The sequence below is a fragment of the Nicotiana sylvestris genome, chromosome 9 (assembly GCF_000393655.2).
Source record: "Nicotiana sylvestris chromosome 9, ASM39365v2, whole genome shotgun sequence".
NCBI lineage: Eukaryota > Viridiplantae > Streptophyta > Magnoliopsida > Solanales > Solanaceae > Nicotiana > Nicotiana sylvestris.
In genome coordinates this window covers 188,440,623-188,464,300 of record NC_091065.1, presented here as the reverse complement: position 1 = coordinate 188,464,300, position 23,678 = coordinate 188,440,623, and the positions used below count along the sequence as shown (strand labels likewise).

At 33.7% G+C, this 23,678-nt stretch overlaps 2 protein-coding genes across 2 annotated transcripts; one reads left to right on the top strand and one right to left on the bottom strand.

Moving 5' to 3' along the window:
* Positions 1-7,461: 7,461 nt before the first annotated feature.
* LOC104238303 (uncharacterized) lies at positions 7,462-8,064 on the top strand. Its single transcript, XM_070158422.1, has one exon. It carries the CDS (start codon positions 7,462-7,464, stop codon positions 8,062-8,064), a length of 603 nt encoding a protein of 200 aa, XP_070014523.1.
* A 2,053-nt stretch (positions 8,065-10,117) lies between these two features.
* LOC104238304 (major pollen allergen Ole e 10-like) lies at positions 10,118-11,636 on the bottom strand. Its single transcript, XM_009792631.1, has 4 exons — positions 11,555-11,636; positions 10,972-11,012; positions 10,624-10,864; positions 10,118-10,192 (listed from the first exon to the last, which is right to left on the bottom strand). Exons 1-4 carry the CDS (start codon positions 11,622-11,624, stop codon positions 10,158-10,160), a joined length of 387 nt encoding a protein of 128 aa, XP_009790933.1. The 5' UTR covers positions 11,625-11,636; the 3' UTR covers positions 10,118-10,157.
* Positions 11,637-23,678: the final 12,042 nt, after the last annotated feature.

Genomic DNA, 23,678 nt, shown 5'->3' with positions numbered 1-23,678 from the left:
AGGGCAAAGCCGTGTGAGTTTAATAAAGGAAAAGTGGGTAGATATGGATTAGTTGGGTCATAATAATAGAAACAACAACAACGACCCAGTAAAATCTCATCAGTGGAGTCTGGGGAGGGTACAGTGTACGCAAACCTTACCCCTACCCCGGAGGGGTAGAGAGGCTGTTACCGGGAGACCCTCGGCTCATGGACACTAGATCTGTAATAACAAAAACCCAAAAAATAATATCAGCAACGTGAGAGATAACAAATAAATAAAAAAGCAGTAACACAAATATTATGCAAAGTGTGAAACATAACATAAAACGCTAGTAGTGCTAGACAAAACACTATGATACTCGCCGGAACAAAGAGGGAAACAGGAACAAAGAGGAAAACCGCTCGACTACTCCTCAACTTACAACCCTAATGCTCGACCTCCACACCTTCATATCAAGAGCCATGTCCTCGAAAATCTGGAGTTGCGCCATGTCCTGTCTGATCACCTCGCCCCAATACTTCTTAGACCACCCTCTACCTCTTCTAGTATCTGTCAAAGCCAACTGTTAACACCTCCTAACCGGGGCATCTAGGCTTCTCCTCTGCACATGTCTGAACCATCTAAGTCGCGCTTCCTGCATCTTGTCGTCCACCCTCTCCCGGATATGTTCATTCCTACTCTTATCCAGCCTAGTGTGTCCGCACATTCATCTCAACATCCTCATTTCTGCTACTTTCATCTTCTTATATAACAGAAAGTGGGGGTTTTTATAAAATACAAAAGTTTAGGGTAATTTTAAATTTTTTTAAAAAACCAAATGGTAATATTTTGGGTCAAAAATAACTCTTGAGCTAGTTTTGGGATTTGGGTTTTGAGATTTGAAAATTTGCTAAAATATGGATAAAATTTATAAACAAACAGCTGTTTGCCAAGAATATTTGGAAAAAATTTGGCAAAATCTATGGCCAAACGGCGGCTAAGGGATAAGATCTTTGGACCCATAAATAACTCTTCAAGTTCCATATATTTTACGGTCACGCCATTTATTTTAGCATTTGCCTCTTTAAAAATCACCATTTTAAATAGTTTCATATGGTCTAAGGCCTTGTTTGTCCATAAAAAAATTTAAAAAAAAATTAAAATATATTTATTCATGAAATTTTACAGGTTTTTTGAAAAAAATTTAAGTTTTTCAAACATCAAAAAGTAATTTTGATCACTTTTCAAAATTTTCAGAAAAATTATGATTTTTTCACACATGTCTTCACACACTTTATCTTAAATCACTACAACAAATTTGATTATCAATGATGAATTATTTTGTCACCTATGATTCACTTTTCGTCACCAAAGATTTTTTGTGACGAAATTTTTTTTGTCAATCTTTCGTCTCTAAAACACCGTCACTAATAACATATAAAGGCAACTTTGTGTTTCGTCGCCAAATAATGAAGTATTAAATACAAAATTCTTTTTCGTCCCCAAATACGTAATATTTATGACGGATTTATTTGTCATAAAAAGTACAAAAAAATCGTACTTAATAGTATGATTTCGTCACTAAAAAGTGGATTAATGTCGACGAAAAAAGTCGTCTCTAAAAATTTAGTTTAATTAGTGACGACGTTAAATGTCTCTAAAGTTGTGTGTGTTTCGTAGTTTAAAAACGTAATTTTGTCTCTAAAGAATTTTTTTTATCTATAAAAAAAATATTTCGTCCCTAAATATATAATTAGTGACAATTATAATTTGGTAGTTAAAACTATCATCTCGTCACTATAAAAAATATTTTTATCGACAAAACAAAGTTATCACTATAAGTTATCAGAATTAGTGACAATTACAATTGTCAAAAAATACAAAGTTGATTCGTAGTCAATAAAAGGATCATTTTGGGACATAAATTATTTTTGTCACTAAATATAGTGAATTTATAACGAACTTAATTTGTTTCATGACGAAAATGTGATATTCCTAAAAACTATACAAAAGTGAACTTTTTTGTCACTAATAACAAATATTGATGACGTTTATATTCGTATTTGTTTTAGATTGACGTTATAGAATTTGAAATAACATAATAAAACAATCAAGGTAATAACAGAAAAATAAAAACAATCAAAGGTAACAAAAATATTCACCACTGATCATAAAACTAATATTAAAACTATATTGAAATAAAAGCTCCTTAAATTAAAAGAAACATAATTAAAGTAAATATGTCCAACATAAAAGTCTAACTGAGAATTGAGATATACTAAATATTACTCCTAAACTAGGACTGAGAAGTGGAGGAATGCAATGACACTTCACTTGCAATTAGTCTTGATCCAATAGTTACCTTCATATATCTGTATAAAAGATATAGAAAAAATTAAGATTTATGTTAATACTTTATGGTATCATGGTATAAATAAATTATAATTGGTATAAACTACAACTTCTTGTTAGACGTAGAGTTTAATTTTTGAAGCAAATAATTGAATTGTGATACAAAAAAATAAATAGTGTGAAGTTTAGTGTACCCAAAGTTGATAATCTGGTGGAGCTCAATCTTCACTGTATCATAAAAAAAACATTCGAACTTAGATGCTAAAAGAATTATAATTGAATTTGTCATTTAAAGATGTCGTACTTCTAACCTTGATGGTGATGAGCCAATAAAATGATGCTGCATTTGATTTAATATCTCCTCTTGGCGTGCCCTTAGAGTACCCAATTCCGAAGTTAATGTCTGTATCTGTATCTTCTGATTTGCTACCTCAGTTTCAGCTACATTCAAACGTTCTTATAAACCATGTTGGGCAGTAGCAGCTTCCTCTTTTGCCCTCCTAAGAGAGTCCTCTAATTCTGTTGTCCTCCTTTTTGTTGTTGTAGTTGTTTTAGGCTTTGGACCATAACCAAGGCCTTTAATATATCCTGACCTTGTACCAAGTACATTATCAACAATTTCATCAATAGTCATCGGATTCTCTTTTTGTTCTACATAAAAATATTATATAAGTTAAATTAATTATAAGATAGAATGAATACATGTGACATGTTACTAAAATATTTTACTTACGTAGTTAGTCTCATCCTGTGGAGATGACCATCCTTTTTCACTCGAGTAATGGGTGCTTTTGTAGAACTCAATCCTATTTGGCTCTACTCCTTCATGTTCCTCCACACCCTACACAAAGAAGGAAAAAGAGCAGTGATTCAGATCTTTGTTGACTTTAATAGAAGCGCGACTTTCTTACATGGGCAACTGGAGGGCATGATATCTAGATGACTGTATAACATATACAAACAGATTAAAACTTCTTATTTATGAATAGGTTTGGTGTCTGGTTGTGAAAATATTCACACATATGAGGCAAGGTTAGTTTCAGAGAGTCAAGTATTACACATTAAGCAGGTTCTCTGTTTTTTATACAAATGATAAGTTTCTCCCATTTTGGCAATTCTCATCCCACATATCTGACTTTCTAATGTATGCAGGGATCATAAAACTCAAGCAAAAAAAAAAAGCAAATAGAAAGGAAGAGGAAGAACTGACGCAGAATGTTTTCCGAGTTCGAACAACTCAAACATAAATAAAATAAAAATAATTGCTTTACATAGAAGATATGCCTTCCGTATGAGAAGAGATCATATATTAACTAAATCGGTGGATACATTAATCTTCAAATATAAAAGTATAGTAGATGGAATGTCTGATGAGAATCAAGTTTTCTACTTCTTTTTTCTTAGAGAACGTAAGTTTTATTGAGTATCAGCACTAATGTTGGGGCTGTAAATTAGGAAATGTGATCTAACAAGATTTCAACATCATTTACAAGTTCCAGTTTACATCAAAACATAATAAGAGCTTAACAGTCAAGTTCTAGTAATTTACTACTTAAGAGCATGAAATGTTTAATATTTAACCAAGTTATATGTCTAGTTTTAAGTGCTAAGTTATGTTATCAAAACACTAATAAACTGCATTAACATGGAAACAGGTGGTTAAAGAAGTGATTAATCCCAGTGCAAATATTGAGTTCAGAGCTAATAAACTGCATTTAAAGGATCCTTTTTTCTCTTTTTTTTACTTCAAGTTTATTTTCTAACTCTTTCTGTAAATGCAAATTTTGAAAGGTCTACTCATATCAATGTAAGCCATATCATCCATGAATTGAATGTCGTAACTACAAAGTAAAGAAAAACATGTTGCTGAAAATATCTTTTGTACATTTTGTTTGTTCGTATACTTAATTACTTAAATTACCTTTTTCTTGGATAAATCGTGAATGTTGGTTGCTAGAAAAAATTACAACGAGACAAATATGAATAGAAATTACCTTATGCTCTGGATTCGCTCACATGTCACAAAGCCTATTCCAATTTTCCGGGGTTAACTCTGGCACTTCAATTTTATGAGCCTCTTCCTCAGAGTTTGCACTTTCAAATAGCTTTTTTAATTTGTAGCGCCATTGTCGGCTTCTATTTTTCAGAATATCCTCACAATTATCTTTGGTGTAATGCTCATCCAAGTTAATTTCAAACTTTTCCTGCAAATGAGAAGTTTTAAAGACACTCACAAAACAATCAAAATTTCTTTTGCTCGTAAAAGATTAAAAACTAACATATTTACAATGTAATAAAATTTACCAAAATATAGAATCCTTACATGGCAACAACAAGAGAAAAGAAAAAATGGGGAGAGGAAAGATAGAGATCAAAAGAATAGAGAACTCAAGAAACAGGCAAGTGACTTACCTGAAAAGAAGAAATAGGATCTTGAAAAAAACTAAGAAAATTAGTATTCTTTGTGATGCTCGTGTTTCTGTCATCATTTTTGCTAGTTCTGACAAGATGCATGAGTTCTCCTCAACCTTATGGTTTAAGTGACGCTAATTATCTATCACAAAAAAAGAAAAAAAGAATCCTTACATGGCATCTAATTAATGTTGCATCCTTATCCTCTCTTGTGAGTTCTTTCCACTTGTTTGGAAGCGAAAGAAAGTTGCGAGCAATAATTCCTAATTCATTTAATAGTTTTGCTGATGGAATTGCCTCATCTGGTCTTCCTTTACCAACTGGGATGTCTATAACCATCTTTCTTCTCATAGACTTCTTCATTTTCTCAAGACCTTTTCTCATTGTCCTTCCACGACCTTTCCTGGTTCTAGTTGAATCATCTGATTTTAAAAAGTAAAAATCAATTCAAAATACTTGCTAAAATTTAAATGGTAACCATGTATATATATAGTAATTAATTGCTATGCTACAAATTAAAACTCTATTGTTACAAGTTTAACATTAATGAATGTTTCAAATGTTAATATATTTGGTTCCAACTTAAACACAAAAGAATCCTAGATGCTGGAATATAAAGATAGCTCTTTCCAGTCTAGGAAAGTAAGAATTTATTGCAACTTCTTATTGGGCGACAATCAGAAACTTTGTTTACATTCCCTCTTTTAAATATAATCCATTTGTTTTATTAAGATAAACTCAAGAATAATTTTGCAGTAGGTGTGCAGTTCTTGGCTACCCTTAGTATCTACTAAAACCAATAAGAAAGAATGGGTGCAATGTAATTTATCAGATAATGACTTCTACAGAAATAAAAATCCCGAATATACCTTCAAATTGGAATGGAATTGACCCAAGCATAAGAAATTGCTTCAATTTTACATTAAAGGTTTCGGTTAAATAAGTACTACCAAAAGTCTGAATTAGAAAGTGCAGGATATAGTTGCTGCATATAGAAAAACCACATGGAATGCACAGAACAAGCCAAAAAAAAAAAGACCCATAAGAATAAACAACAAAAAATAGGAGTATACTGACAACAATAAGCACTAAGCATCAGAAAAAAAAAGAGAACAAACAATAACTAATAGATACACTCCTAGTCAATATAATAAAAGGTACGTATTACCTATATTAGGAGTAGAATTATTACTCTTTGATGGACCAGATGATCGGCTTGCTTGAGTAGAAGCACCTGTAATTGTGGTTTGTCTAGAGACACGTCCGCCTGGTGCCATTGATTTGTAGAATTCTACCAAAAATACTATATAATTTTAGTATATTCATTAGATGTAATATCTATTAGTTTAATAAACCAAAAGTTAGAAATAACTAAAGGAAAATTCAAAAAGAACATAAATCATCAATCTTGATGCACATCATTTCCCAATAAGAGTTTACTGTCTTCTTCTCCTAATATTTATTGAACTATTGAAGCATCACTAGCCGATTTAAGTAATTAGTATAACCTACCAAAAAGATCTGTTTATGCAAAAAAAATTAAATTTGAAGGCACATAAACTATGTTTTCAAAAACTTATACATGCGGCAGAGTTAAAAGAAGCTTTGTGTCTGACAAATATTGAGCCTAGTGAAGAAATATTTACTGGTTTCAACAACAATATAAATTACCCTACAAATATTCACCTTAAAATTCGATTCATCTGAATTTAAAGTGCCATTATCCGATCAAACAAATTCCTAAGGGCCACCAAGAAGCATGATTTGACAAACAATGCTTTAATACCACATTTCCACAATCCATCCGCTCTTCCCTCAAAACCAGACAGAAAATGCCAAGATATATACACAAAATAGATGACTACATAATCCCTAATATTTCCTCTTCAATACACACATGCTTCACTAGTTGTATGTCACACACCAACTGTAAAAATACATACACGGAAAATCATAAATATATACAGTAAATTAAAAACTTTAAATATACATAGTAAATTAGAGAGTTTCTGTTTCAAAATCTTATAATTGACTTATTCTCGTCTAAATTAATCATATGAGACAAAATAAAGGCATCTCAATGTCTATGCCACAAATAATTAATAAATTAGTAATTCGATATATGATTGTGGCAAATTATAATCTATTGAATCTTATTCAAACATAGAGTAGGTGGAATGATACATACTTGTTCAGAAATTTTGCTTCACTTTGCAATGTAGTTTTTCCAGTCATTTTTCTCATATATATATAGTAGTTATCCTGAATTTCGTTTGGAGCCAAAAATCCCAAAATCCAGCGCCAAACATGCTACACTCTCATAAACGCTTTTACCCCTCTTAAGTTAGATTTTGCGTGAATTTGGGATCTACAATGCCCAAAGAAAATCAAATTCTTCTTCTGAAAATGCATGCATAATCATATCCCTTGCAGAGCTTTCTTATCCCACATTGGTATGAACATCGATAAGGTTTGCACCATTTTTAGAAATAACGTTGAAAGTGTTGAACATATCTTCATAGACTGCCCTATCACTCAACCATTCTGGGCGAAATTAGACATCCCAAATTTGCAATTAAAAGAAGGCACCCACTGGTTATTGAGACTGAAAGAAATTTTTATTCAGAAAAGCTTTTATTCAAATAACTGGAGGACCATTCTCCCCTTTGCCATTTGGAATATCTGAAAAATAGAAACAACAATAATATAAATAACCTTAGCAATAAGGTCTATCACATGGATATTCTTCAACAAGCCTGGGAATACAATTTCTTCACAGAAAAGAATCCCTTCAAGGAGAGCAGGATTTTAATTGAGATCAGATGGAACAAACCTCCCCAAAATATAATCAAGCTGAATATTGATGGAGCTTTCTCCAAATCTACTCTGGAAGCTGGCCTGGGTGGGGTTTTCAGGAACAAAAATGGCGATTGGATTTTTGGGTATTGCAGATCAACCTATGCATCATCAGTCATGCATTGTGAACTAATGGCTCTGCATGAAGGATTAAAGATTGCTCGACAACTTGATCTTCCTAATATCGAAATAGAGACAGGCTCAACGGATGCCATATCATTGCTTAATGAAAATAACCCTAACTTTTACAATCTAATTTTTGAATGCAGGTTGTTAATGCACCAGTTGAAGCACCCAATCCTGAGGCATAACTTCAAGGAAGGAAATGTGATAGCCCACCTCTTGGCGAAGGAAGCAGTGAAAAATTTCAAAGTTTCAAAATGTGTTCACCATGCACGTCCACCTTGTTTTGCTGAACCTCAATTGCTAAAGAATAAGTATGGCTATAGTATTAGGTCGAAACTTGTTGCTACTACTGTTTGAGAAAAACTAGCCAAATTTGGCAATGAAAATATCCTAAGGAACTATGTAAGAACTTTGTAATGTTTCTGTTAGTAATATAATATTATCTTTTGCTTAAAAAAAAAAAAGTTCAGGGACAATTTGGTGTGAAAGCTGACATATATGCAATTAAATTAAAAGGAAAAAGGTCCAAATTTTACCATGAACTTAGCGAAATGGTTCAAATTTATTATCCATTAATAGTTGTGATCATATATCCATTTTTCTAAGTTCTTATAACACATGAACATTCTTTACAAGGAAAAAACTCAAGTATGCCCTTGAACCATACAAAATGGTCCAAATTTTATTATTCACAATATTTTCTTAATAAAGGGGAAAATAAAGAAGCAGCGAGATGATCGGTTTAAAGCAGGGGCGGACTTGGGGAGAATATATGGGGCACGTGAACTCGTGATTTCTCAGTAAAATTAAATATTTTATGTACATATTTATAAAATTTTATGTAGTTAATTATTGGTATTCATGCTCCAAGAAGGTTTAATGGTGCAATTAGTTGAAGATTGAGTTGTTCACCAAGAGGAAGATGTATTAATTTCCATTTAATACAATTCTTTTTTTTTTTTAATAGTGCATCCATGTACCAAAAATTCTAGATTTGCCTCTGGTTTAAAGAGAGAAACGAGAGCACAAACTGAAGAAGATCGAACACTTAACCAATTTTAACAATATAACTCACCAAAAAATTTAAATGGAAATTCTTTTTTACCTTTTTACTTAAATATCAAGTTTCGTTTGTGAGCAAATTCACTCGTATAACGTGCGACTAATTTACACATTTCTTGCTTTTCACTTCTCTCCGGGCTTGATTATTACTTTTTTCGGTTCACAATAAATAATTTTTTGGCTTTTTTTTTTGTGATCTAAAATAAGTAATTTTTTCAGATTTCAAGAATGAATTAATTATTTTTTTTTCTACATTGCTTATGGAGTAAATAGTGTTGGAGTATGTGTTAGGAGTGTTTATGTGAAGAGATAGTAAAGATTAATATGGTCAATTTCATTGCTAATTAATGTTAAAATGTGGATGTCCTAATCTGTGTGAAAACAACCAAAAAATTACTTATTTCGAACCAGAAATCAATATTATTTTTTCCTACATTGCCCGTGGAGTAAATAAGTCGTTTAATAGTTCAGACTTCAGAATGATCCACAATTTGTTTCTCTTTTATTTTCTCGTTTTCGATGTCTTCTGCATTTGATCCAAAATCTTGGAAAACTCTATAGTTTATTATAAACTTAACCTCTCATTGAAATGAGGAAATTAGTTCTCTTATTTTCAGTCAACTTTTAAGATCATAATATTTCTAATTGCTTGGAATCTCGTCTGTCAGTTTCATTGATTGATTAAAGAAAAATTGTACAATAAGAAAAAAGACTAAAGAAATGAAAGACACACTTAAAAAGAAAAAGTACAATAGGCAAAAAGACTAGTAATATTTATTTCTTCTACGTCGTCTTATTTTCTTCTTCATCTAAGTATTTTCATGTGCTCTCTCGATCTCGATCGAATGTTATACTATTAATTAAATCTTAACTTCTTGTTTGGATGGTTGTACTTATTATTCCATAGTGTATCGTATTGAAGTATTATCTTGTACTGTATTGTTTTGATGAATATAATATTTGGATGAATTGTATTGTTTGTCGATGTTTTATGATGTCATGCACGAGGAAGAATAAAGTTGCAATATTACAAAGAAACATAGGATACGACATACAATTATTATATAAAAAAATTGGGTAAAGTATAAAATATAACTATTTAAAAAATAAAGAAGGGCAAGATGATAGGGAAAAATAAGGTAACAACGCGGCCACAACAAATTAATCGTTACATAAAGTGACTCTTTACATCGTTACGTAATGACGGGTTTAACGATATGATACAATAAAATATAAGTAATAATCAAAATTAATATTATATTTAATGTAACAATACAGTATAATACAATAGGTAACAACCATTCGAACAAGCTGAACGGTACATTGACCGATTGTTTCTTCAGATTACATCATGCAAAATATTCCACGCTGCTTCAGCTTCAACATCTCTACTGACTAAATTCAAATTTGCAATTATCATAGCCTGGCAAAAGAGGATAAGAAAACATTTAAATATTTTATAACTCAATCAAATCCAAAAAAATCGAAAAGTAATTCTATAATGATTCTTACCCCTCCATTTCAATTTACATGATTCGATCTAGCAACAAGTTTTTGATTGAGCAAGGAGTTTAATAAAAATAAAGATTTTTTTAAACTTGTCGTTTGAAATATACCATAACAATGCATGCGTGAGTATACGACTTTTAAAAATTGTAACTTAAGCATATTATAAAATTTGTGTGACTATAAAAAAAATTATCATTAAAAATACAATGGAAAGCTTAACTTAAATTGTTTCTAAATTTATAAAAAATAAGGAGCTATACTCTTTTTGGAATAGGTTAAAAAGAAAATAGAATCACATAAAAAGAAGCCGAGTATAATTTATCATAGAACTAAGAATATACTTACTTGGGTCAGTAACAACAATAACAGCAGTGTTGCCAAAGTCACAATTCCAATAATTTCTCCCGAAATTCTGATAATAAATATTCATAGCCACTGATGCATGATTCATATAAGTATTAGGGTTAAAACAAGAGCCACCATCATTAATTAAAGAGCAGTCAATTCCTTGTTCATTGCAGATATAATGAATATTCCTTTGAAGTTCCTCATCAGAAGTTGAGGGTCTTGCAATGCACCAAGATCCCTATAAAATTATTTTAAATATTTTAATATTCTTCTCCTTTTTTTCTCAGAAAATAAAATCAAGAAAATTTGTAAATCTTATATTTGAGTCAAGAAGTTTAATTTAACCTGTCCTGGTGCTTGTGCATTTGTAGGGTTTAGGATTCCACCTGTAGTTAAAAGAACACAATTATTAACAATTCAATAGATTCAGTGTTTCTCTTTTTTTTTTTTTTTTCCTGGAAATGAAAAACTTAAAGTTGGTGTTATTGTATTATCACAAAACAGAGAGGGCAAGAAAAGAAAATGAAATATTAAAAAAAATGAAAGAATTAAACAATTTGGACACTAACTAGTAACTAACTAGCTAGCTTGAAGTCATTAAAACATTAATTTTTTTAAATTTTTTTACAAGAAAGATATATAAAAGTGAATTAAAACATGAAAAAGAAAACAAATAATTCCTAAATGTTTTGGCTAAAATTATGAGCTTAAATAGAGCGACACAAGCAGTGAAAATTTGTATAACTTGATCCAAGTTGGGATTGAGGCGTAGTTGTTTGCCTCTGGTTCGAGAGATCAACGTCTAAAATTTTAAGTTCCTAAGATATTTTCAAGCCTCTAACGAGAAAAAAAGAGGACAACACAACAAATATTAAAGAAAAATACCCAAATAAAAGGAAATGAAAATAGTAGAGAAAAGGAAAGATACCAGAGTTGAAGAATAAAAGTAGAAGAGAGAGGATGAGAATGGGATCAACAACTCTAAATGGATGAGCCATGGATGTACTAAACTAAAGTTATGTGGTAAGAGAGGAAAGATAATAAGAATTTACTAATACTTGAGTGAAGAGTCTCCCCATATTTATAGAAACCAACAACATTTATATTAACGCGGATTCAAGATTTGAATTCTATGAATTCGTGTTCATAATTCTATAAAATCTTATTTGATTTACTATGTTTAACAGTAATTATTTATATTTATTTAATGAACTTTTAGTACATATACAAAGTACGAACAAAAGTATTGTCACTTGTTCACAAGCACCAATATCATTTTTCAAAGAGACTTGGTTCGTTGATATCTAATTAACAAGTCATCAACCATATTATTAGTTCACTAAATATCTTCAAAAGAATCATCAAAACTAATTTAAACTCACCTCAATATAATTAGAGCTCACAATGACACACGCATATTTTAGGTGTTACATACATAAAATATTTTTAGGTACTTCTTTCGAACTCTTCTTCATTAATCGTGAAACAAATTGACATGATGTAAACGCTAAACCTCATGACTCTTTCATGAAAAACTCCAAACGTCTTTTGGTGTGTTTTGTACGAACAAAAATATTTTCCTAAAAATATTTTTCTTAGAAATATTTTCTTACTTATTTTTTAATGTTTGGTAAGAAAATATTATCCTAAGAACAATTATATATAATCTATAGAACACCATAAGGGTTTGGTGTGCATGATGGGGGTGGGGGTCGGATAGTCCGAAGAAATTGGGGTTCGGAGTTGGGTGGGAAGGGTGGGTGTCAGGGTGCAAGGTGAAGAGGGGTGTGAGTCTATTGGGTGGAGGTGAAGGGGGTCATGGGCGAGAGGGTGCGGGTTTGGGTGTGGGGATGGGAGGATTGGCACCATTAATTGAAGATTTTCGAAAAATATTTTTCCTTCTCTTGCTCGAGAAGTCATTTTCATGAAATTGAATAAAAATATATTCATAAGAAAAATATTTTTTTTCAAATATTTAAGTGAACCAAATATGAAACCAAACACACACTTCATCTTCCAAAATTTTTAAAATCTTTTAATGTATTTTTCTATTCCCCCATTCACATATACTTACAAATTGAACGAGTTGGGCGCGTGCATGCATGTGAAGGAATAACGACTCTATGTGCCAAAATCAATTACTCTAATGTCACGATCCGAATTTTCTACCGTCGGAATTGTGATGGCGCCTAGCATTGAACCCGCTAGGCAAACCAACGTTACTGATCATTTTACCTTTTTACTTTATCCTTCAACAATTTACGAGTTATCATAAGAAAATTAGCGGAATAAATGCGGTAAAACAGAATTTAACAGATTATCTTAATACAATTACGAAATCCATAATAAAACTCCACCCAGAACTGGTATCACAATTTCACGGACTGTCTACGAATACTACAAATAGTGGTCTGAACAAAGAAATACAATCTGTCTCAGAAATAGATGAAACAGAAAAGAAATAGGATAGAAGGGGACGCCTGAAGGACTACCTCAGGTCTCCACTGGACTGAAGGCAGCAACCTCGAACTACGGTCCATATGGTCCAGTATCGGGATCTGCACCAAAGTGCAGAGTGTAGCATCAGTACAACTGACTCCATGTACTGGTAAGTGTTGGGCCTAACCTCGGCAAAGTAGTAACGAGGCTAGGAACGACCAACATCATAAACTTGTGCAGTTAAACAACATATAACAGAATAACAATAATAAAAACTATCCGAAATTTACGGGAAGGGGCGACATGCTATGGGGGATACCGGAATAAGGTTACATAGAAATAATGGAAATGAAACAATTAAGGCACTTGAACCGATAACAACAAATAATCACAGCAACATAAATTAAATGCACGTCATCACCCTTCGTGCTTTTACTCTCGATCCTCACTATGTAATAGATAATGGAAATGTGCACTGCATCACCCTTCGTGCTTTACCACTCTTCTTCACCATGTGAATAATAGGAATGTGCACGACATCACCCTTCGTGCTTTATCACTCTTTCCTCGCCCAAACAGTAGAAACAATAACATCCCGGCAAGGGAATCAACAATAGAAACAAACACATCTCGGCAAGGGAATCAGTTATAACCAATCTCGTTTCAGCAGTTAACTTCACAAAATAAATCTCAACTTGAGCCAATACTCAACAATGGTCAATTATCAAGAAAATATCATAAGTCTTGTTCAACATGGATAATCATCAATCCTAGCATGAACATAGTAAGAATCACAACGGTTATGGTTTAAGACTCACGGGCATGCTCGACACCAACGTATAGATACTCGTCACCACATCTATACATCATACACAACACTAACACGTAGAAAATAAGACACAACACCTATTTCCTCAATCTAAGGTTAGACCAAACACTTCCTCGATTCCACGGCCACAAATCAAGCTTCAAATATCGCTTTCCCTCTAGATTTCACCTCCAATTCACTTGTATCTAGTCATAATTAGCTTAATAACATCAATAATTGCTAAAGAACTCAAACCCAATGCTTAATTATAGTTTTTCCAATATTTTTTCCAAAAGGTCAAAAATTGACCTCGGGCCCGCTTGGTCAAAATCCGAAGTTCAGACCAAAACCCAATTACCCATTCATCTCCAAGCCCGGATATACAATTGATTTTGGAATCCGACCTCAATTCGAGGTCTAAATCCCCAAATTTCAATATTCCAAAGTTCTACCTAAAATTCCCAATTTCACCATGAAAACCCTAGAATCTAGGATGAAATCTTGTAAAAAGAAGTTAAGGATTGAAAGAAATGAGTTTAAAATCACTTACATATGATTTAGCGTAGAAGGAGTATTTGAAAAATCGCCTCTTATGCCTTAGGGTTTTGAAAAAAAATGAAAATGGATGAAAAGTCCCGTTTATATAGCCCTCACAGATCCTCCAAACGCTGACCGCGGAAAAAGAGCCGCGGCCACAAAACTCACCGCTGACAGCGAAATAACGGGTGCGACCATGGAAACTTTGACCTTGCCCACCGCTGACCGCGAAATCTCACCGCGGCAGTGGAATCCCTAGCGCGGCCGCGAAATTCTACCGCAGACCGCGAGACCCCAGGTTCAAAGACCTGCAATTTTCTAGAATTATGCAACACATGTCTTTTCCTAAGTATATACACCCCGAAGCCTATCTGTAACTCACGCGAGCCCTCGGGGCTCCAAATCAAACATGCCCACAGGTCTGAAAACATCATACGGACTTGCTCGTGCAATCAAATCGCCAAAATAACATCAACAACTACGAATTTAGCACCAAATTCAATGAAAATCTCAAGAACTCTTAAAGTTACCATTTTCACAACCGAGAGTCCGAATCACATCATAAAAATTCCTTTTCTTACCAAATTTTACAAACATAACTTATATACCATATTAAACCTGTACCGACCTCCGAAACCAAAATATGGGCTTGATACCATCGATTTCAAATGTTATTTAATTTCTAAACTCCTTATATTTTTCAGTTAAAAAATTTTCTTCAAAAAATTATTTCTCGGGCTAGGGATCTCGGAATTCAATTCCGGGCATACGTCCAAGTCCCATATTTTTTTACGGACCCTCCGGGACCGTCAAACCATAGGTGCGGGTCCGTTTACCAAAAATGTTGACCGAAGTCAACTTTAATCAATTTTAAAAGTCAAAATCAATATTTTTCTTAAAAATGTTGACTGCGCACGCAAATCGAGGTGAGATAAAAGGAGGGTTTTAAGGCCTTGAAATGCAGATTTGACTTCTAAAATAAGAGATGACCCTTTGGTTCATTACATCTAATAATCGAATATACCTTAAGTTTCTCTCTCCATCTTCAATTTATCAATGCATTTACATTTCTAAGCTCAAAGTATCATTCCTTTTTTGATATTATTTACAAATATGGATGATGGTAAAAGTTTAACGGGAGATAGCATTGCTGAAACTTCTGAAATAGAAACCATTCAAGCCAAGACTTCAAAAGTCGAAGAAAAAAATATTAACATCAACTGATCTTCTGTTAACAGCAGTTAAGAGGATCAAAGAAAGAAACAAAACAACAGCACAAGTAGACATGATCAAATGCTTCTTCAAACAGATTCTGACGATGAATCACATGGATAGAAAAAGTGCAGGTATTTAATATATTCTTTTTTAATTATTTGATGTAAACTAAGGGTCTACCAAACTATATAGAGAACCTGGTTCTCTATCGGTTCCCAAATAATAAGCAATAAAGAACGCAACGATTTTTACGTGAAAAATTCCCAGCTTACGGGATTAAAAATCACTACCTACACCAGTAGGAATTAAACTGTTTAGATTACAACCTATTGTAATTTAGGAATTAAACTCTTCCTACTTAAAATAACAATATTGTAAGCTATTTAACCCAAAAATAGTTTTTGTGATCAAAGCCAATATTAAAGAAAATCGGGTTACTGATAACCAAATTTACTTAACTTTCCCGAAAATGCGAGAAGTAAAATAAATAATTGAAATGATAAGTAAAGGAAAGAAAGCTTATTGTTAATTGCTGATTAGCCACGTATTTATAATTCTTTACCTTGGATCTTATTGTAAAAAATATTATTTATCAATATGAAAACTTGAGTATCTTAATTCAAAGTTCTAAAATATTTCTATTGTTAAAAAATAGATAGTCTTTCTTTCTATTTTTATAATAATTTAGTTTTTTTTTTTTTTATAAACTTGAATATTGTCTAAGCAAAAATAAAATAGTAAATCTACAACTAAAAATATTTTTTGCGCCCCAAAATTTAGGTGGCCTAAGCAAATGCTTTACTAGCCTCTTCCTTGAGCCCTCTGAATTATTTCGGGGAGAGTTTAACTTTATATTCGGTGTAAATGATTTTTGACAGTCATTTTTACCTATTGAAGAAGGTAACTACGTATGGTATTTTAAGATTATCCATCCCATTATTTACGGAGTGTTACACATAAATATAGATATTTCGGTGACCTAATAATCTAAAAGTTCTTTATATTGTGATGTATATGAATAAACAACTAAATCTATACTTTCCCTTGGTAAGTCACACTACATATATAGAGATAGATAACCAGATTAAAGGTTTTCATCTTCAATTCTATCAATTTATCTGATTTTCTTTTTTTAACTTTTAACTTTTATATTGTGATGTATATGAATAAACAACTAAATCTATACTTTCCTTGGTTTATTGCATGCATCCCGATCCACATATAGCCAATGGGCCCGTTGCGGCATGCAACCCGATTCACATATATATAGCCATAAGGCTCGTTGCGGTGTGCAACCTGATCCACATATATAAATAATAAACTTCGCTCATTGGGGATGTGTGTAGATTCCGGAGGGGCTCCTTCAACCCAAACGCTATAATTTGCACGAACAACTCACGTGTTGCACGGACAATTCACGTGCCATAGTATCAATATCTGGATTTGTACGGACAACTCACATGTTGCACGGACAACTCACATGCTGCACGGATAACTCACGTACTAAAATATCAATATCCTCATAATCAGGCCCTCAACCTCACTCAATCATCAAACTCTCCAGTCTCTCGGGCTTACAATGCCATGAAACTAGCCCAATATGATGATATGATGTGTCAATAAATAGCAACAAAGACTGAGATATGATATGAAATGAATGAACATGCCCGAGTATGAAATTGCAGCTTAAACAAGCAATTCAACAACAATATGACCTCAGTGGGTCCCAACAGAATAAGCATGAAGCCTAGACATGGTTTATAACATGAATCACAGCTCAATAGCTCTAGTACGTAGAGATTTCATCGTTACAAATAAGATCAGGTAACAACACCGTACCACAGGAATAACAGAGTCAAAATTCACATGGTGCACGCCCACACGCTCGTCACCTAACATATGCATCACCTCAACACCAAATACATAACATGTAATTTGGGGTTTCATACCCTTAGCACCAAGTTTAAAAGTGTTACTTACCTCGAACAAGCGAAATCCAACATCGAGCAAGCCAAATGATTCTTCAAAAAATGTCATCCCACGCGTTCCGACCTCCGAACGGCTTAAAACTTACCAAAAGCAACTCAATTACATCAAATAAAGCCCAAGGAAATAATTCCAATTGATAAAGGTCGAATCCTTAATCAAAAGTCCAAAATCAGCCAAAAAGCCCAACCTAGGCCCACGCCTCGGAACCCGATGAAACTCATAAAATCTGACAATCCATTCAATTACGAGTCCAACCATACTAGTTTCACTCAAATCCGACTCCGAATCGGCATTCAAAACTCAAAAATTCGCTTTATGACGTTTTAGAAAAAAATCCCCAAATTCTCTTTAAAACTCATGATCCAATTACCAAAAATGAAGATAAAATCTCGAAATATAATCAAAACCTAGTGTAGAACACTTATACTAATCCTCGTGATGAAAGTTTCCTCCAAAATCGCCTTTATCCGAGTCCCACATCTCAAAATATGAACAAAATGGCCAAACCCTCGATTTAAAGGTTTCTGTCCGGCCATTTTCGCTTTTGCGGATATATGAGCCGCTTCTGCGACATGACTCCACTAGCCAGCTAACCACTCGCACCTTCGGATCTCCATCCACTTCTATGCAATTGCAGGTGCTAGGCCAAACACACTTTTGCGCTTAATCTCGCTTCTACCCAAGACCTTCGCTTCTGCGAGGCCACAGATGCGCCCCAATTTCCGCTTCTACGATATATTCCAACCAAGCCTGTTTGCGCTTCTGCGACCAACTATCTGCATCTACGGACTTGCATCTGCGCCCATTCTTCTGCAGATGCGGAAACACCAGAACCAACATGCCTATAGCAATGCAACATGAAACGAAAATGATGCGAACCTTGTCCGAAACTCACCCGAGCCCCTCAAGACCCCGTTCGAATATATCAACAAGTCCAATAACATAACATAGACCTACTCGAGGCCTCAAATCACGCATAACAACATTGAAACGATGAATCGCACCTCAAATCAAACTTTATGAACTTTGAACTTTTCAACTTCCATAACTCGCGACGAAACGTGTCAAATCAACCCAGAATGAACTCAAATTTTGCACACAAGTCCCAAATGACATAACGAAGCTATTCCAATTCCCAAAACCATAATCCGAATCCGTTATCCTCAAAGTCAATGTCCAGTAAAACTTATGAACTTTCCAAACCTTTAAATTTCCAATTTTCGCTAATTAATGCCGAATCCTCATAGGAACATCCAAATGTAACTTCGGGCGTATGCCATTTACCCGAGTCCCAAATTATTATCCGGACCTAATGGAACCATCAAACCTCCGTTCCGGGGTCAAATTTCACAAAAGCCAAATTTGGTTAGTTGTTCCAACTTAAAGTTGCAACAATGAAATTCATTCTCCCAAATCTATTCTGAATAACCTGAAAACCAAAACTAGCAATTTGCACAAGTCATAATACATCATACGGATTAACTCATGCCCTCAAACTATCGAGCGTAGTGCAAATGCTTAAACTGATCGGTCGGGTCATTAAATTTATTCTTACTACTTGAGGCAGTGGGTTGGTTCCTTTAATTTTGTTTCAGCATTAATGTGATGATGGTGAAGTAGGGACTGTGAACGAAAATGTAGATTTAAATGGAGGAAGTGGATGTGGATTCAAGGATAGGTAATGAAGAATGGTTGTCGGTGGGTGAATTTTGTGCTTGGTAGTATAGTTGATGGCGAAAGGTGCCAATTTGGGAATATTTTCTTCAGAGAAGTATGGTGGTACCGAGCGACGATTATGGAGGATAGGTGGCAGAGCATTGGCTGAGTAAGGATTTCATGGTGGTGGAGAGTTAATTGGGTGGTCAGAGAGGAATTTTCATCTTGTTTTGATGCACATGGAAAATGAAGCATGTAAACCATGTCTTTGTCAAATAGTGAGAGGGATTTTCGATGATTGGGGGTTAACTGCCGGGCGACGGTGGAGTCTATGCTTGGTAAGAAGAAGAACAAGAGTATTTTTAATTTTTTCTTTATTTTTAAATATTTTCTTTATTTTTCTTAAGTTAATACACGTGTCTTTCATCTCATTGGTGCGTGATATACACTTATTTGAAAAGAGTGGTCAAATACAGAACTGATGTGTCACAAATACACATTTGAAAGGTTTGGGTGTGTCAAATATCCTTGTAATCAACAAATGTATAAGAGAGATTTGGATACAAGTTCATGTGGTATTTTATGTATTCTACCTTGTTAATTATTGTGACTTATTATATCTTTTATGTGGTCCCAAATATGTAAATTTATTTCAAAAAACTTCAAGATTATATGTCCAAGTTTACCGTCAAAATTAAGAAATCCAAAAAGTATCGTCTTTCTTGCGGAGGGAATAAAATGTAGTACTTGTAATTTTCTTTTATAGATTAATATACAACAACAACAACAACATCCCAGTATAATTCCACAAGTGGGGTCTGTGAGAGGCTGTTTCCAGGAAACCCTCGGCTCAAGAGAGCAACAAGAGACAATATATTAGTACTATTAATAGGCTCATAATAAAACATAAAATACATAACATAAAATAAAAATAACAACAATATAAGAAATATAGGAAATACGAAAATGATGGAGAAAAGGATGTAAGGTATACTAATATCCAATAGATATAGCGCTACATCAGTAGCTGATCAGTAGCATCCTAAGACTAACTCCTAAATGGTTAGTCTCACTCTAGTGCGCTGTATTAATATTCACAAACTACCCTCTAACCTACAACCTTAATGCTCGACCTCCACAATTCCCTGTCAAGGGTCATGTCCTCAGAAATCCTAAATCGTGTCATGTCCTGCCTGATCACCTCCCCCAATACTTCTTAGGCCTCCCTCTACCTCTTCTCGTGCCCACCACCGCCAGTCGCTCACACCTCCTCACTGGTGCATCAGTGCTCCTCCTCTGAATGTGCCCGAACCATCTGAGTCTTGCTTCCCGCATCTTCTCGAATATCTTCATTCCTAATCTTGCCCATCCTTGTATGCTCGCACATCCACCTCAGCATCCTCATCTCTGCTACTTTCATCTTCTGGATGTGTGAATTTTTAACCGGCCAACACTCGGTCCCATACAACATAGCAGGCCTAACCACTGCTCTATAAAACTTACCTTTTAGTAACGGTGACACTTTCTTGTCACACACGACTCCCGTTGCTAACCTCCACTTCATCCACCCTACCCCTATACGATGTGTGACATCCTCATCGATCTCCCCGGTCCCCTGAATAACTGACCCAAGGTACTTGAAACTACCCCTCTTGATATAATTATCTGAAATATACAAATCCTTTGTAATGGATGTTTGTGGAAATCAGTGACATTGATAGAGGAAATGGCGTCAATGACTCTTAAGAATTCTAAGAAAGATTCGGCTGCGACTTCTGAATTAAGTCAAGGAAAAGTGATGGAAAAGATTGATGATGATAAGAAGTCGAGTGGTGTTGAAAATAATGCAGAGAGTACAAACAAAATATGTTTCTGATTCTGATTCTGATTCTGATTTTCCGTTGTATGGAAACGTCAAATATATTGATGATAAATTGCGCGAGTTTATTCGTTTGAACCGTTTGTTAGAGTCTATGAAAGCTAAAGATGAAGGGAGAAAGGAGTCTAACATTGACAATGACAGAAAATTTTGCAAAGCTTATAACCAAAAGATTGCAAGTCGGATTCTATGGTTCGGGCGTTGATTATGATCTCTCGGAAGAACCTGATTTTGGACTCGCGCAACATTTGAGTTCTTGGAGTGCCAATTCCGCGACTTGATTCGTCTGAACCTCGCTGAAATCAGAGGAAGTAAAAATGCAGAATGATGGTACTGAATATGCAGCTTTGCACAGCTAAAAATTGAAGTAGGTTTAAATATGGACATTTAATCAGGAGCCCTTCCTGAGCTGAGGGTCTATTGGAAATAACCTCTCTACTTGCATTAGGTAGGGGTAAGGTCTGCGTACAGACTACCCTCCCCAGACCCCACCTGTTGGGATCAAACTGGATTTGTTGTTGTTATCTTAGACCTTAGTTTCATACTTTCACTATTTTTCTCAAGGCTCTATCAATTATGTGAAAGACACATTGGACAAGTTTTTACAGAAATGCCTCTAGCCCATGAAGTTAGATGCTGGAAAATAGTTCTACTTGTTTTCTGATATATAGCATAAATGTGGCAGAGGCGGAGTTAAGGTTTTAATCTTATGGGTTCGGGATTATACTTCTTTTAAGTTACTGGGTTCTAAATTAATAATTTTTACATATTCATTGGATTTCTTAATGCGAATATAAGATTTGAATAAAGGCTACTACTGAGTTTGGCCGAACCGGCAACATTGTAGCTCCGCCCCTGATTAGTGGCTCTATGGAAACTTGCAAGTTGCAAGTCTAGATCAGTTAATTCAGCATAGTTTACAAATTGAATGTAGAGGTTATATTGCAAGACATTTTCATAGGGTAGAGGGGGACCCATTATCCATCGAGTTGCAAATTCCCTTGGAAATACCGAAAACAATCAAGCAGAAGATATTTTGATATACCGAAAGCTAAAGAGGAATTAGCAACATGGAAAGAAGCAGAGACGAATGCAAGATTTGAAAAGTAGCAGGGTACCATTGCCTTTAATATAGATATGTCAATGTTTTAAAAAGCGGGGGCGTGAGACGAGACGTTTTACCTCTGACGAAGCGAGGCGTAAGCCGTGAGACATGGGGCATAAGTCCTATGGATCTTCAAAGTTTACTAATTTCAAGAATTTTAAGATAGTACCAAATAAAAAATAATTATAAAAATTATATTAAAATCACAAAATTATAACAAATAATCTATTTATAATTTATAATTCATCTATGAATAATACGAAAAATATGACATATATCATAAAATGCAAATTAGTTGCAACGTCGTTACAACTCAAACATCAAAAGTAATGTATTTGATACGAAATTTTATATGTATCTCTTAAGGAGTAATGAATCTTGAAAGAATTCCGATATTATAATTTGATATTTTTCTTAAAATAATCCTTTTATTTAATATGCTTTCTATTTGAAAGAGAATTTATATAAAAACATATTTCACAAATTAAATATGATCTCTAGCATAATTCATTTTTAAGTTTCAACAAGTGAATAAAGTGACACATAATTCATCATACAATACCATAATAACTAATTATTTGTAAATAGTTACTAGCTAATACTAAGTTATTAAATTAATAAGTATTGTATCTCGTAAACGTGAAAAAAATAATATTTAGAAAAATAATTATAAAAAAATTATGTACTATTATATAGTAAAGACATAACAAAAGTTAATAAATAAATACTTTTAATATGAAATATTTATTTCAAATTAACTATCAAAGTAGTCTTGGTGGATAACGTGCAATAATTTTTATTTTAATTATGATATAAAATTCTCTCAATTTAATGATTTATGTTTAAGAAAAAAGTAATTTTGAATAGTCAACAATTTATTAAGAAAATTTGAAGATTTACAAGGTTAGTTACATACAATTGCATAAAGTTCTATTAGGCGAGCCCAGTACATAGGGCGTTGGGCGTATCGGGCACATACGCTCCGATGGCCGAGGCATAAGTCTCACGGAATAAAGCCCCACACATAAGCCGAGGAGCGTTTTACGAGTGCTCTGCCGTTGTGCCTTTTAAAACAAAGGTCACTAGCCACAAATTTTTTAAATCTGTTTTGCAGTGTTTTCTATCTTGACAACCACATCATCCTAGTTTTGTTTAGAAGTGGATTTACCTTTTTGACTACTCATGAAAAATAATCAATAATGACTTAAGAAATTTGCACCATCAATTTGACTTTGTTCTCATCCATGTGATGTCAATTTGGTCTTGCTAATCAGGAAGTTATTGGTCTCTCTTTTCTGCAAGTTCTTATTTGGATCTTAGACTGCTTTGTTGTTACTGTTATGTTGGTTTTTAATAATTAATATATACCTCTAAAATGCAAATTACTCGCGCCCTTTTCTCCCTGTTAACTAAGAACCACACAA